The 13,870-nt window shown below is 37.4% G+C and overlaps 1 protein-coding gene across 2 annotated transcripts in view; it reads left to right on the top strand.

The window, feature by feature from the left end:
* Positions 1-13,870, top strand: part of Morc3 (MORC family CW-type zinc finger 3) — a 43,066-nt gene that overhangs the window by 21,157 nt on the left and 8,039 nt on the right. For both annotated transcript variants that reach the window (XM_074072690.1, XM_074072689.1), the window contains exons 9-14: positions 1,291-1,388; positions 5,107-5,211; positions 9,662-9,784; positions 9,891-9,965; positions 11,484-11,529; positions 12,955-13,121. In XM_074072690.1, coding sequence (XP_073928791.1) covers positions 1,291-1,388; positions 5,107-5,211; positions 9,662-9,784; positions 9,891-9,965; positions 11,484-11,529; positions 12,955-13,121 — 614 coding nt within the window. The remainder of the gene's footprint in view (positions 1-1,290; positions 1,389-5,106; positions 5,212-9,661; positions 9,785-9,890; positions 9,966-11,483; positions 11,530-12,954; positions 13,122-13,870) is intronic.

The raw sequence follows: 13,870 nt of genomic DNA, 5'->3' as shown, positions 1-13,870 counted from the left end.
GCCAAATATTTGCATTCTAGTGGATTAAAAAAAAACATTAAGTAGTTATCGCATACTCAATATGATTTGCCATTTTAGGTGTTCAGCCTAAAAAGATAAGACAGAGCAAATCCTAAGAGCTCCATTTGGTCAGGGGACTGGAATATCCTCAGAGCATCAGAAAAGTCTTCTTTGGAAGACTTTCATTAGAAAGTCTGGGAAGGGTGCTCCAGGAAGAGAGAATTTCTGTAAAGTAAGGGAAAGAGGCTTCTTACGGGAATTGTAAAGGGAGTGACTTGCTATGTATGGACTATATTGTAATTGGGGAGCAAAGGAATTGGAGAAAGACAGGAAGATGAGGCTGGAAACAAGGAGAACATGGACTCCAAATTGAAGGGTCTGTTACTCCTTTGGTTTACAGATGGCTTGATATGAAGACCACTGATGGTTTTTAATAGAGCAGGAAGGACTGCTGTCAGGTTTGCATGGTTTGGTCTATAGTTGTGTTGATGAAAATTTTCATTTTGTAAGTTACCGTGCTTTCACTTTTTTCTCAGTATGTAGCCATATCCATAATTGTGAACAAAATGTACTTGTTAATCCCACGTAGATAATCAGAATATGACTCATAATTTGATTTCAGAACTTTAGAGAGAAAAGTTTTAAAAAATAATGAATTGAGCTGATCTTGTTTTTTATTTCATTGTCATTAGCAACTGGTTAAACAACTTTGTCGGTTTGAGATGGAATCTGGCTTTGTTGCCCAAGGTATAATTTATAACTCGTGGGCTCACGTGATCCTTCTGCCTCAAACTTCTAAGTGCTGAAACTCTAGACTTTTTACCCAGCAACCTTAATAGAATATAATATGCTAGAACCTTTGTGAGATACTGCAAATATTAAGATAAGTTATTTGTGGTTCCTACTCTAAAAAGTTTGCTTCCTAGTAGAGAGGTCTTCATTAAAATTTTTGGTGGTTCTAGGGTTCAATCTCAGGGCTTTGCGCTGCTAGGCAGGCGCTTTACTGTTTGAGCCATCCCTCCAGCCCTGAGATAGTCCTTTTTGGAGATACCTTTTTTTGGTGTACATTTAGAGTGATACTATGTGTCATGGTAGAAATGATTTTGGGGGAAAGCTCTAATATATTTAGAAATTAACTTAAAAAAAATCATCTACCAGAAACATTTTTTCAATAAATTTCATGAGATATACAAGATAAAGTATAAGAAAGTATACAAGTGATCTTTATTGAAGGGCATTTTGAGTATCATGTGCTGTGCTTAAAATGCTAATTTCATTTTATTATTTCAGGCAAACAACATGGGTGTTGGAGTAGTTGGAATTATAGAGTGTAATTTCCTTAAGCCAACTCACAATAAGCAAGATTTCGACTATACTAATGAGTACAGGTATGTTACCTATTTAAATTATTGACTGAGATTCTTAGGGAATGGTTTACAAAGAAAGCACAAATTTGCTGTATTTATGAGCTCAGTTGTATGCCTCGTCAATAAAGACACAAGTCCAATATGCTACATGTGATGGAATAGATTGTATTTCCTAGGGTGGAAGAGGATTAAATGTGTTTTGTATATAAGCCCCATCACTTACTCATTTTGTTAAAGGTTTATAATATAGTTATAATTATGTAAAATGAAGTTACAGAAGTATTTCTAAACTAAACTTGAAGAAGTCAGTAATTGAACTGGGTAAGTAAAAGGCCTGCCCAGTGCTGCTGTGGAAGGTGTCCTGTGTTGCTGGGCAATATGAACTGCTGGAGCCAGCAGCAGGCTGCTGGTGGGCAGAGCATGGCCTGAGTATATCTGGAAGTTCTTTGGCAACACTGGGCTCACCAGAACCTGGATTGGGGTTGGCACTAAGAGACAGTAAACTGATAGTTGTCAGTTTGTTCTTTGATGAGATTAATAGAGTCTATAAGCATCTGGTAAAACTAAGAAAAAAAGAAAAGAAATTAAAAATTGTCAAAATGAGAAATGAAGACACTACAGGCCTTGTAGACAAAAACATTAACAGGATAACATGGGCACATTCCTTTTAAATTTTGTTAACTTTTGGATAATTTCCCACATATTAGAGTCAAACATTTAAGGAAAAAGTGGAACTCTTTTGAAGATATCAAGAGACCACATAACCTGTAGGCTCAAAGTACATTAAAGGGCTGGAGGAGGAGAGTGCTTGCCTAGCAAGTGCGAAACCCTGAGTTCAGACCCTAGTACCACCAAAAAGAAAAGTACATAAAAGAGAATCTGCTGTGATAAGTGCCCCTAGAATGGCCCTAGAATTCCGGCATCCCACATATTAAGGCAACAGGATAGGATGATCACGAGTTCAAGGCCAACCCAGGATACATAGCAAGACAATCTCCCCCCTTCAAAAAAGTTAATTAAAGAAAGGAAAAATGTCTTACTGTTATAAAGTCTTAAAATGATAGCAAGCACCATTCAGGTACATATACAAAAGATAATAAAGCCAAGTGAGCTGTGTTCTAAGATGACATGGTGGTTTTAATGCTCAAAAAGCTGCATGATTCAAATTAATTTAAAAAAGATAACTCATAGGCATCTTCATAGATACAGAAAACATACTTGATAAATTTCAACATCTGTGATATTTTTCCCCCAAGAAGCAAATAAAATTGAAGATCACGTTAAGCACAGAGAATTTACAATAAACAATAATCATCTTTTTTTTTTTTTTGGTAGAATCAGGATTTGAACTCAGGGCCTTGTGCTTGTATAGGAGCCATACCTCCTCCAGTCCTGAACAGTGAACTCTTGATTTCCTTTAAGAGTGGGAATGAGATGAAAATGGTGAAGAGGATTGAAAAGAAAAAGAAAATAAGACTATTACTTGTAGTTGACAGTATCCTATATATAGAAAGTCCGAAATAGTCTTAAAAAAAAAAAAAAGCAAAGACCTCTACACTTAAAACTGTAAAACATTGTGGAAAGAAATTTAAGACATAAATAAGACTCAGATTCAAGAATTGGAAGGCTGAAAATGTTCATTTTTCTCCAACATGATTAAATGCAGTTACATTTTTTTCTGTTTTTAAAAAACCCAGCAGATGTGTGGGGGTGTCAGTATTCATAGGCTTATTCTAAGTTCTTTGTGGAAAGTTGGAAGGCCAAAGCTACATAAGACATTTATTAAAGAATAACAAAGTGACCAGGGATATAGCTAAGTGGTAGAATACTTGAGTGCTTGCCCAGCATGTGGAAGGGCCCTGGGTTCAATCCCTAGTACCATCAAAAAAAGAAAAGCAAGAATTATGCACACTAGATACTTACTACCTTATTATAAAGCAAGCTGTAGTAATTTAGAAAGTATACTGTTCGTTTAAGGATAAACAGTTAAGTGGAATAAGCCAAAACTCTTTACTTCTTATACATCTGGTCACCTGATTTCCCTTAAAAGTTATGTTACATTGTAGTGGGAAAATGATCATCTTTCCAAAAGTGCTGGTATTGTTTTGGGCAGTGCTGTGAACAGAATCCAGGGACAAGTGCTCTCCCACAGAGCATTCCCAGCCCAGTTAGGCATATTTTTTAAACAGGACCCAAAAATTGTTGATATAATGAAGAATAATGAAACACTACTTTAAAATGAAAAGCCCCAGCAGATGCTGGCAAGTTGTGGGGCAGTTGGTACTCTTAAATCACTGATACCTGTGGAAGTTTTTGCAGGGTGGAGGGTGGGAGAAATACTGGGGAGTGAACCCAGGGCCTTGCAAGTGCTCTACCATTTGAGCCACACCTGTGGTCCTAAATTGTTGATATTTTGAAAACTGACTATTGAGTAAAGCTGTGTATCACTCTAGACCTATGACCTTGAAGTTCTAACTCTCAGGCATATTGTCAGCAGAAATAAGTGCAGTCTTAGGGATTGAGGATTACAGGTGATAAGAAAACAAGGTTGACAATTAAAAGTGATACAAAGGGAGAGCTGGTTTGGGAAGAAAGATGTCTTCTCATTTGGAAATTTATGTGATCTAATAGGACTTCTGTGGATAAAATAAAGTCACCAGGAGTTGAGTGGAAATAGGTTAAAAGGTGATAGTTGTGCCTGATGTTTTATATTTATTTATGTTTATATGTTACTTGCTATTTATATATCATATGGCATATAACAGTTTCTACTATAATATACATATATTGTAGTAATGTTTTAAGAGATTATGTTATAGTGCTAATGTATAATGTTATAAGATGTGAGGATACAATTTTTGCAATTTTGGTAGGGTTCTTGTGTTTTGAGACGTAGTCTCACTGTATAACTTAAGCTGACCTCCAACTGGGTTCTTTTCAGCCTCCTAATTGCTGAGATTCACAGATGTTCCCACCACACCTGGCTGAAGGTCTGAATTCTTGGGAAGTAGGGGTCAGCACTCGGGTTTGAACTCAGGGCCTCACACTTGCTAGGAAGGCTCTCTTACTGCTTGAGCCACTCCGCCAGCCCTGAAGGTCTGATTTTTTTTTTTAAGCTTTGTTTTAAATTCAGAATGTTACATTGCCTGTATCTTACATTCTGTACACATAGTTCCTGCCACAGTAATGAATTATTCATTAATGAATAATTACTCAATTGTGACCTTAGTCTCAATTATTTTATTAACACTTATTGTGGAAGAAGTGAAAGCCTTAATTGTAGGACACAAGCAATTTTGAACTGTTCTTGTTAGTTGTGATTGTTTTCATAAACTACGGGTTTGAGTTCTGATTTGAGTTGAGGCTGTGAGTCTATTGGTTAGGATTGAAATGGTTCTCCAATATACTTTCTCAACCGAGAACCCATCTTCGCTTCCTCTCTTCCTCCCCAGGGCTCTATGCATATTAAGCAAGCACTCTACCACTGAGCAGTATCACCAGCCTTACTACCACTCTTCGTCTTATTTTCTAGATGATCCTGTCTCTGCTCTAGGAACTTTTAAGGGCCCTTATAGAAAATTGGCATTACTTTGAGTGGTTATTAACCACACATTTTGAAGTTTTGTTCTCACAGTATCCATGTAATTATTAATACATTATTTATGTTTTATTTTGTGTTTGAAATATATTCAGTCTTCATATTTTCCCTTGAGTTGATTTTATAATTTGGTTTTTTAAGGCTTACAATAACAGCACTCGGAGAAAAACTCAATGATTACTGGAATGAAATGAAAATGAAGAAAAATGCAGAATATCCTCTAAATTTGCCAGTTGAAGATATACAGTAAGTACATTTAGAATATCAGGTCACTATGATTTCAACATAATGGAGTATTTGTAATATGCAATATTTTACAAATGTTTGACTAACTCATAGCAAGAAATACATTCAACATGAAGCAGCACTGTAAAATAGGAGGATTTATGCATGTATACATGCACACAAAGGATTCATTAAATAGTATTAGTGTGATACATGTAGATACTGTTCTTTAAAAATGCAATCTTGGTGCATTAAATTAATTTCAGAATCCAGTAACAGGTTGCTCCTCATATTTTGAGAAATTCTGGTGTAGTGTAATCATTAGGAATGAAGTTGTAGGGCTGGCAGAGTGGTTCAGGTGGTAGAGGGCCTGCCTTGCGAGTGTGAGGCCCTGAGTTCAAACCCCAGGGTGGGGGGAGAGGGAGGGGGTGGAGTGGGTGGTAAGGGACCAATGACCCAAGCCTTGTATGCACATATGAATAATAAAGGAAAAAAAAAAAGTTCAAACCCCAGTACAGCAAAAAAAAAGGAACAAGAGTCTAAAACTTACAGGATATTTTAGGTCCTAGACCCAAATTCCATAGATCAGATCCATCCACTTGCCTCAGCATGCCAAATATGAAACGACAAAGATGAGTGAAGATGAAAGGCAAAGAAAAGAATTTTATTATACAGTTACCCTGAGAAGAGGGAAGTTCAAACCTCCCAGTACCACCAAAAAAACAGCAAAACATTCTTAACACATACAGAATTAGGTGCTACTTTTATATAAATATGTTAAATTTTAACCTTTGAAAATCTTACATGTATATTTAAAATGATAACCAACTTAATCATGCACTTTTTTTTTTATGTTGCATCTTTTACATACTTTTTGAGATTTACTCACTTATTTTGTAATGTTCTGAGCTTTCTGGTGTTTGTGCCTAAATCCTCTTTTTTGCGTTCTAGAACAATTGTTTGGGACAAATCTTACTTTATAAAATCCTTTTTCACCCAAAAACATTTTTTTCTTTACTTCTCCAAAAATATACCACAAAAGTTCTTATATTTTCCTTTTTGCTGATCCTTTTCTGACTCTTTTTTAAAATTTGTATTTTGAGTTAACTGCTACAATATTTTTAAATTTGAACAAAATTTTTTATTTATTTTTTAATTATGAAGCTACAGTAATCAAAAGAGTATTGTACATGTGTGAGAGGGCTTGGGGTCAATCCTCAGCACCACAAAAAAGTATTGTACTGGCATAAAAACAGACAAATGGAACATAATAGAAAACTCAGAAACAAACTCATGCGTATACAGTCAAGTAATCGCCAACAAAAGCACCAAAGCTTTATATTTTTAATAAAATAGTAGTCTTTTGTTTTAATTAAGACCCAGGAAGAAAGTAAACTATTTTTCTGTACAAAAACAATTTACAAATCAAAATTCTGACAGAATGAGAGAGGTTAAGACTACCTGTCCACATCAGGCAGCTTTAGATGGCTTCATTTTTAAATGGTCTTTTAAAATACTACTATTTTTCCTTTTCTGTAGTCCCAAGTATTTAAAAGTTACTCTTCAGTGCTTAGCTTAGAAACACTTAAGGGCCTTTTGAATGACCAGCTTTTGGAAGAGTTTTTGCATACTAACTTTACAATAGCAGTTTAAGAACCATCCTAAAGATGTGTGTATACACGCATACATGCACACATTTTGAATAAGCCATGCCCAAACTGAAGCGAACATAAAAATGAGCTGAAAGATGGTAGTTGTTTTCTGGAATTCCAGGGCAAATGAACTTTTTGCCCAATGTTTGATAGTCTAATGTATAAAGATAACACATATAAACACATTAATTTAGAGTATTTTCAAACCTTTCAGTCATAGGTTTCAGTTTTCCCCATGTGGCAACAAGATGGACTCATGATCTTTTTTAACTTTCAAACAAATCATAGATCTCCTTAAACCTCCCAAGTTTTCTTTGGGGGTGGGTTTCTTATGTCTGTCCCCAACTCATGATCGAAGCGTCCTGAGTCAGGACCTGCACCCTTTGTTCTTCACCTTCTTCTGTGAGCAAGAGTTGCTACAAAGGGGCATTGGTCTGCCCTGAATGATGGGTGACAGGCAGAGGCATAAAGCAGCCTCAGCCTACCAGAATGTGAGATGCTTTCATGGCAGAAGTAGTACCTCTGGTATTGGGTCTGCAGGAAGAGGCATGGTGGCTCTGGTGGCATTTCCTTCCACCTTCTACGAAGTCCTCTGTGAATTCTGGCATAATGAGCAGACTAACTGATTCCATCGCTCAAGTCTGACCTCGGGGCAGGAACCATTACTGCTCTTAGTTGATCCTGGTAGGCCCTGCAATATTTTTTTCAAAATACTTTTAGATGGAATACAGTTGTACAAGACATGCAAAGTCTAAAAGAAACAGTTTAAACATGAAAGATGAAAAAACCTTCCAGAACTGAGGACACAGGTAGAAATCTTTAACAAGAGCCAGAATGGGACACGAGTTCTCCCCCAAATCAAGGGGGGATGAATCCTCTAAATTCCCTAGTGTCATTTTACCTGAATGTGCCTCCCTCAAAATGGCACAAACAGATGCCCCACTTTCTCAGGGCCAAGGAGGTCCCAAGTGGGACCTTTCCAGACAGTGCACTCATAAGTGGAAAGATGAAGCTCCTGAAATAAAAGTAATTGTAGCTACGGGGCACCAATTCCATCTTCCCTCTCTCTCCAGGACCAACTAGCTGCAAGTGACTAATGCCTAAAGGGAGCATTTTGTCCCTTTTTTCTGTGATCACCAGTTCTTCTATAGGATGTTTTAGGTCTCAGACCCATACTCCTGGATTTCATAGGTCAGATTCGGCCACTTGCTCCAACACCAAATATGAAAGATGAGTAATGGTGAAAGATAGTGAAAGGAATTTTATTATACAGCATAGGCACCCATGGGAGTGAAACCAGAGTTTTAGACCCAAGAGCCAAACTTGGGATTCCACATGCCAGGTCCAGCCACTCACCCCTATATACCAAATAAAGAGCCACAGTGAAGGCAGAGAAAGGAGATTTATTACAAGGGCTCAGGACACTTTGTGGGAAGAGGCAGAGTAAGCACTCTCCATCTTCAGCCACCTTTGGGGTATAGATATGAGTTATAGGTTTAACTAGACAAAGAACTAGAGGCAGGGGACAAAGGTATGCATGGTTAAACATCCCAGTCACAGCTGTGGGCTAGCTGGTCATTAGCTCAGTCCTTGTTTGGGGAGAGATTATGGAGTTGTTATCTAGAGTCAGGCAGGTGATCCATCCTGAGAAGGCTCTACTTGTTGGGGGTAGTTTTGGTCCCTTATCATGAAGATGTTATTGATTATTCCTGTGCTTTTTTAATTCCAAGATGGCTGCAGGAGAGAATGGCTCAGAGCAAAGGACAATAGGTACAAACAGTGATGCCAAGCTTTTCTCCTGTGTTTAGTTAATTCACGGGCTCAAGTAAGGAGTCAGTGCTTTTTAGCAAAAGTAGTTTAAGCACCTCTTACAGGAGGAGGAAAGGCAGCATTTCAACCCATCTTCAGCCATCTTCCCCACCAGACATTTTGCTTAGTTTAAATAAGAGGAAGAATTGGGGAGCAGTATGTATGAACAGTCCCAGTCACAGGTGTGTTTTGGTGGTCATGGGTGGTCTGGTAGCCCTTTGAAGATTGTACAGGGTCTTGTTATTGTAAGAGTCATCAATGCCTGACAGATGGTCCTGTCCTTCCTGGATTCCAAGATGGCTATAAAGTCAGTGCAGAAGAGAATGTGTTAAAGCAGAGGACACAGGTGCATAATGGAAGACAGGCTGCCTTGCCTTTATCCTGCTAATACCTCCAGCTTGTTTTTTTGTTTTTGTTCTGTGGTAGTGAGGATCAAACCCATTGGTGGAATGATTCGAGTGGTAGCAAGCATGAAACCCTGAGTTCCAACCTTAGTACCACCGAAAAAAAAATTGTACAAATTTAATTATTCAGATAAATATTACCATAGAAAGTAAAAATCTAGTTATATAACTTGAAATTACTTACAGTGGTAAAAATTACTTACATTATAGTAATACTGCTCTATTTTCTGTACTTGGGTTGGTTTGTTGTGATAACAGATTTACTGTACATTTGACATTGTAGTTGCTAACCTAATATTTCAGGGCAAGGTATTTGGAATGATTTTTAAGTTACCATTATTATGGAAAACAATTTTAATAGTATGTGGTTAATCAGATCATTTAAATTGCCGTATTCTAATTGATCTGTGACTTAACACTTTGCAGGTAGCCAAATGATTGCTTTTAAAAATTTAAATTGATATATAACAAATACAGTTACCTCGCTGAATTTTCAGGAAAAGAATTATGTACTTGGGCCTTTTGTGGTAGAAATGATATAGAATAATCTGATGAGGCACTTAGAGTTCATACTTCCACGTTAACATTTTTTTTGTTTTGTTACAGGAAACGTCCTGATCAGACATGGGTTCAATGTGATTCTTGTTTAAAGTGGCGAAAATTACCAGATGGGATAGATCAACTTCCAGAAAAATGGTATTGCTCCAATAACCCTGACCCACAGTTCAGGTACCATATAGTTGGTAGGACCCTTTTTGGAAAGACAGAAAGTAATATTCAAGATGTATAAATAGGCGCTGGTGACGTGTTATTCCCCTATGATTTTTCTGTCTAGAAATTGTGAAGTTCCAGAAGAACCTGAAGATGAGGATTTAGTACATCCCACTTATGAGAAAACATACAAAAAGAAGTAAGTAGTATGTTAATGTCCAGTGAGGAAATAAAGAGTAGGCTAATGTAACTAAAAAGATGATGTGCAGTGCGTAATAGCACGTGCTAGTTTGGTTTTCTTTTTAAGCTCATGTTGTTAATAACTTGTTTAATGACTTGATATTTATTACTGTCTTATCAAGATAGTTTGAGTTGGGTGCTGGTGGCTGACGCCTATAATCCTAGCTACTTGGGAGGCTGAGATCAGGAGGATCATGGTTCAAGGCCACGCCTGGTAAATAGTAATCTCCAAAATAACCAGAGCAAAATGGACTGGAGGTGTGGCTCAAGCAGTAGAGCACTTGCTCTGCAAGTTCAAACCCCAGTTCTACCAAAGAACAAAAAAGAAAAGTGTATATTCCTTTCTTAATAAATTTTGCTTTCAAAAAAAATTTTGTTTTCAAAACAGTAGTTTATCTTTTTGAGTCCTAGATAGATGAATTGTATGTGAAAACTTGCCTTAGGAGCTTATTTAACAGAAAAGCAAGACAGTGTTTATTACCAATTAGAAGGTGATGAGTAGAGGAGGGGCAAGCAAAGAATACTGAAGGCGGTGAAGAGAATCGAGGGGGGAAAAAAGCGGAAACCAACCACTTAGTAAAAGGGGAGCGAGAACAGAATGAGGAATGGAAATATGATGGAAGGGCGAATTTGTTCCAAGTAGGCCTGAAATTATCACAAACGAAATCCCCTTGTATTTTAAGTATGCTAAAACAAAAATAAAATAAAACTGTCTTTTAAAAAAGAAGCCGATGAGTGCTGCAAAAGGTACAATTCTGTATTGTAAGGAAGCTCAAAAGGAGAGATTACTTTTGTAGGGCAGGTAGGGATCAGGAAACTTCATGAAAGGAGTCATTTTTGTGATATTCTTTGCCAGGAGCAAGATGATTAAGGTAAGAGTGAAAAGGGAAGCTTAAATCTATGAATAAGAATGATGGAAAATGCAAGTGGGATAAGATAAGGTGTGGAAACTTTAATGTAATATACACAGAAGGCCAAGTTCACTAAGAACTTTTCAGGTAGTTTGCTGTGTAATAGTATACTATCCTTTAATTAAATTTGGCAACAATATTGGAACTAAAGAAACCAATTAAAAGCCTATATAATAGACTAGTTGAAAGGTGTGGGAGGTGGGAGAGGGAGAAACAGCAAACAAAATTGGGACTAGAGGTATGGCTTAAGCTGTAGAGTGCCTGCCTTGGAAGTGCAAAGTCAAGAGTTCAAACCCCAGTGGTGCCAAAAATAAAACCCAGGTTTGAGATCCAGATCTGTAGGGTTTGAAAGTTTCAGGCAGACATTACAGTGCCAGTAAGATTGGGGGAAAGGGAGGACTTAAGAAAAGGAAATTATTTCCTTGTTTTAGGGCTTGCCACAATGAATGTAGAGAAATCCATTGAGTAGTGTAACTTGGTAATGACACAGCTGTGTCATTGAAAAATGGGATTGAGAAACAATGATACAAATGTAAATGTGTTCATTTTTTATCTTTCTTTTGAAGCAACAAGGAAAAATTCAGGATCAAACAACCAGAAGTGATCCCTCGGGTAATTAAGTCTTCCATTTTATAACTCTGTCTTATTTTTGGTAGTACTTAGTTTAACTGATACTGAACAAAGGTTTGGACTTAAGAGATTGGAAGGATAGTGTTTATTCAGTTAAATCTCCTTTTTGCCCTTTTTTTCAACTCTCCCTAACCCAGTAACCTTATTCATACTGTTCAGTTGTATTGCTTTGTTGGGCATCATCTGAACTAAGATAAACCTTCCTTTAAGACTCTTATTGTTAGAGGGCTGGAGGCATGGCTCAAATGGTCAAGCATTTGCTTAGCGTGCACAAGGCCCTGAGTTCAAACCCCAGTACCGCCAAAAAACAAACGAAGCATCTTACTGTTAGAGAGCTAGGTGTGGCATAGGCACACCTTCATTCCCAGTACTGAGAGATTGAGGCAGGAGACTGGGCTACAATCAATCTCTCTCAAAAACAAGTAGTACAGAACAACAGAAATGGACCTGAGGTCTACTCAAGTAGTAGAACACTTGGCAAGCACAAGGCCCTGGGTTAATCCCTAGTACCACAAAAAGAAAAAATGGAATCTTACTTTTAGATAGGCAGTTAAGGAAGAAGAAAAAAATCACAGGAGCACCCAGGGAGCCATGTTCTGTTGCTGACCTGGAACAAGGCTAGTGTTTTCTTTCCCTTCGGTAACAACTCAGCCAGGTCTTTATATTCCTTTCTTAGTACCTAAAAGTGTTATGGAGCTTTGGATGCTGAGCATTGTGCTGCACATCTGTGATTCTAAAAGTCAGGAAGTAGAGGCAGAAGGTTTGCAAATTTGAGGCCAACCAGAGCAACGTAAAGACCCTGTCTCAAAACCCAGGAGGTGGGGAGTTTTTCAGTGGTTGGTAGAGTGCTTGCCTACCATGTGCAGGGCCCTGCATTTGATCCCCAGCACTAGAGAACAACCCAAACCTGAGCTTTGGGTAAGCATTTGAGTAGAAGTAAGTGGCTAGATTTCTCGTGTGAAAGGCTTAGGTCTTTCACACAAAGACCAAATATTTGCTATAGTTTTGAGTGTGAACTCAGATCAGAGGGAAAAAGAATAACAGACTTACTTTGGTTCTTTATAACTATTTTCAATTAGAAATTTTCATTTTTATTTTATCTTGGTAAGTTCTTTATGTCAGATCATCACATAGTAAATCTTTTTTGGCTTTGTGGACCACGTGCGTTCTCTGTTGCATATTGTTTGTTTTGTTCACATCCTTTAAAAATGTAAAGCTTTTCTTAGCTCACTTGCAGAATGAATTTGACTTACTGGTCTGTTACTCCTTGGTTAGTTAGCACAAGTAATTTACATGTGCAGAATAATTCTCAATGTCTTCTTGGATAAGGAGAAAGTCTGTCTTTTGTTTTGGGCTTGTCACATTAAAATGATACCTTTAAGATTCATTTTTTTTCCCCTCCAACAGATTAATACTGAACTGTTGTTTCGGACAACCCCTGTGGCAAGTCAGAACTTCTCTCCTTTGAAAGAAAGTGTTCCAAGAGGACATGTTTCAGAAGTGGCAAATTCCTATGCAACAAGACTTTTAAATAATCATCGAGTTTCACCCCAGACTGAACCTGACAGCAACAGGTTAGTGAAGATGTGTATTTCCTCTTGTGGAATATTGAGTGGGACCTTTATATGACACTTCTAAGATGATAATGCAGTTGTAGAAAACCACATGAAAGTAAGAAGTCTTAAGGTCAAGTTACTTTGGTTTTTGTCTGAATTTTCCCCCACCCTCCTCTGCCATCTATTTAAATTTCTTAAACAATGTCAGTTGTATACATTGTGGAATTTGATCAAATTGTGACCTGTTTGTGTATGAAAATTACTGCTTTTAAGATGATCAGTATCATAAGTAAAGAAAAACATGAAGCAGTTAACACAAACTGCAGAAGATCAGGAGTGACTGAAGCAATGATAGATGAAAATGGAATGATGCTTTTAAATTTTTGAGAAAATAACTTTGTTTGTAAGTCCGTAGAATAGCCAGCAGTAAAATTGAGAGATGAATAGAGACAGGTTTGTTTGTTTGTTTATAAACAGGGCCTCGATACGTATCCCAGACTGGCCTCCTAAGTGTGCCCCACACTTCGTTTAAGAAGTTTACATTATGCAGAACTTCATGTTTGTTAGTCCTGTACACCCTTTCTCAAGGTTCTGGGAGATTGTATGCCCTCAACATGAGAGTAAACCCAAGAAAGCAAAAATCTGGCCTCAGATCAAAGAGTTCTAATATATAAGGTTCAAATAGAAAAGAATACAAATACCCAAGTGTGAGAAATAGTAATCTGGTGATACATTTACAGGAAACTCTGCTATGTAAATGGAAATGA

The sequence above is a fragment of the Castor canadensis genome, chromosome 5 (assembly GCF_047511655.1).
Source record: "Castor canadensis chromosome 5, mCasCan1.hap1v2, whole genome shotgun sequence".
NCBI lineage: Eukaryota > Metazoa > Chordata > Mammalia > Rodentia > Castoridae > Castor > Castor canadensis.
This window is presented reverse-complemented; position numbering and strand designations above follow the sequence as displayed.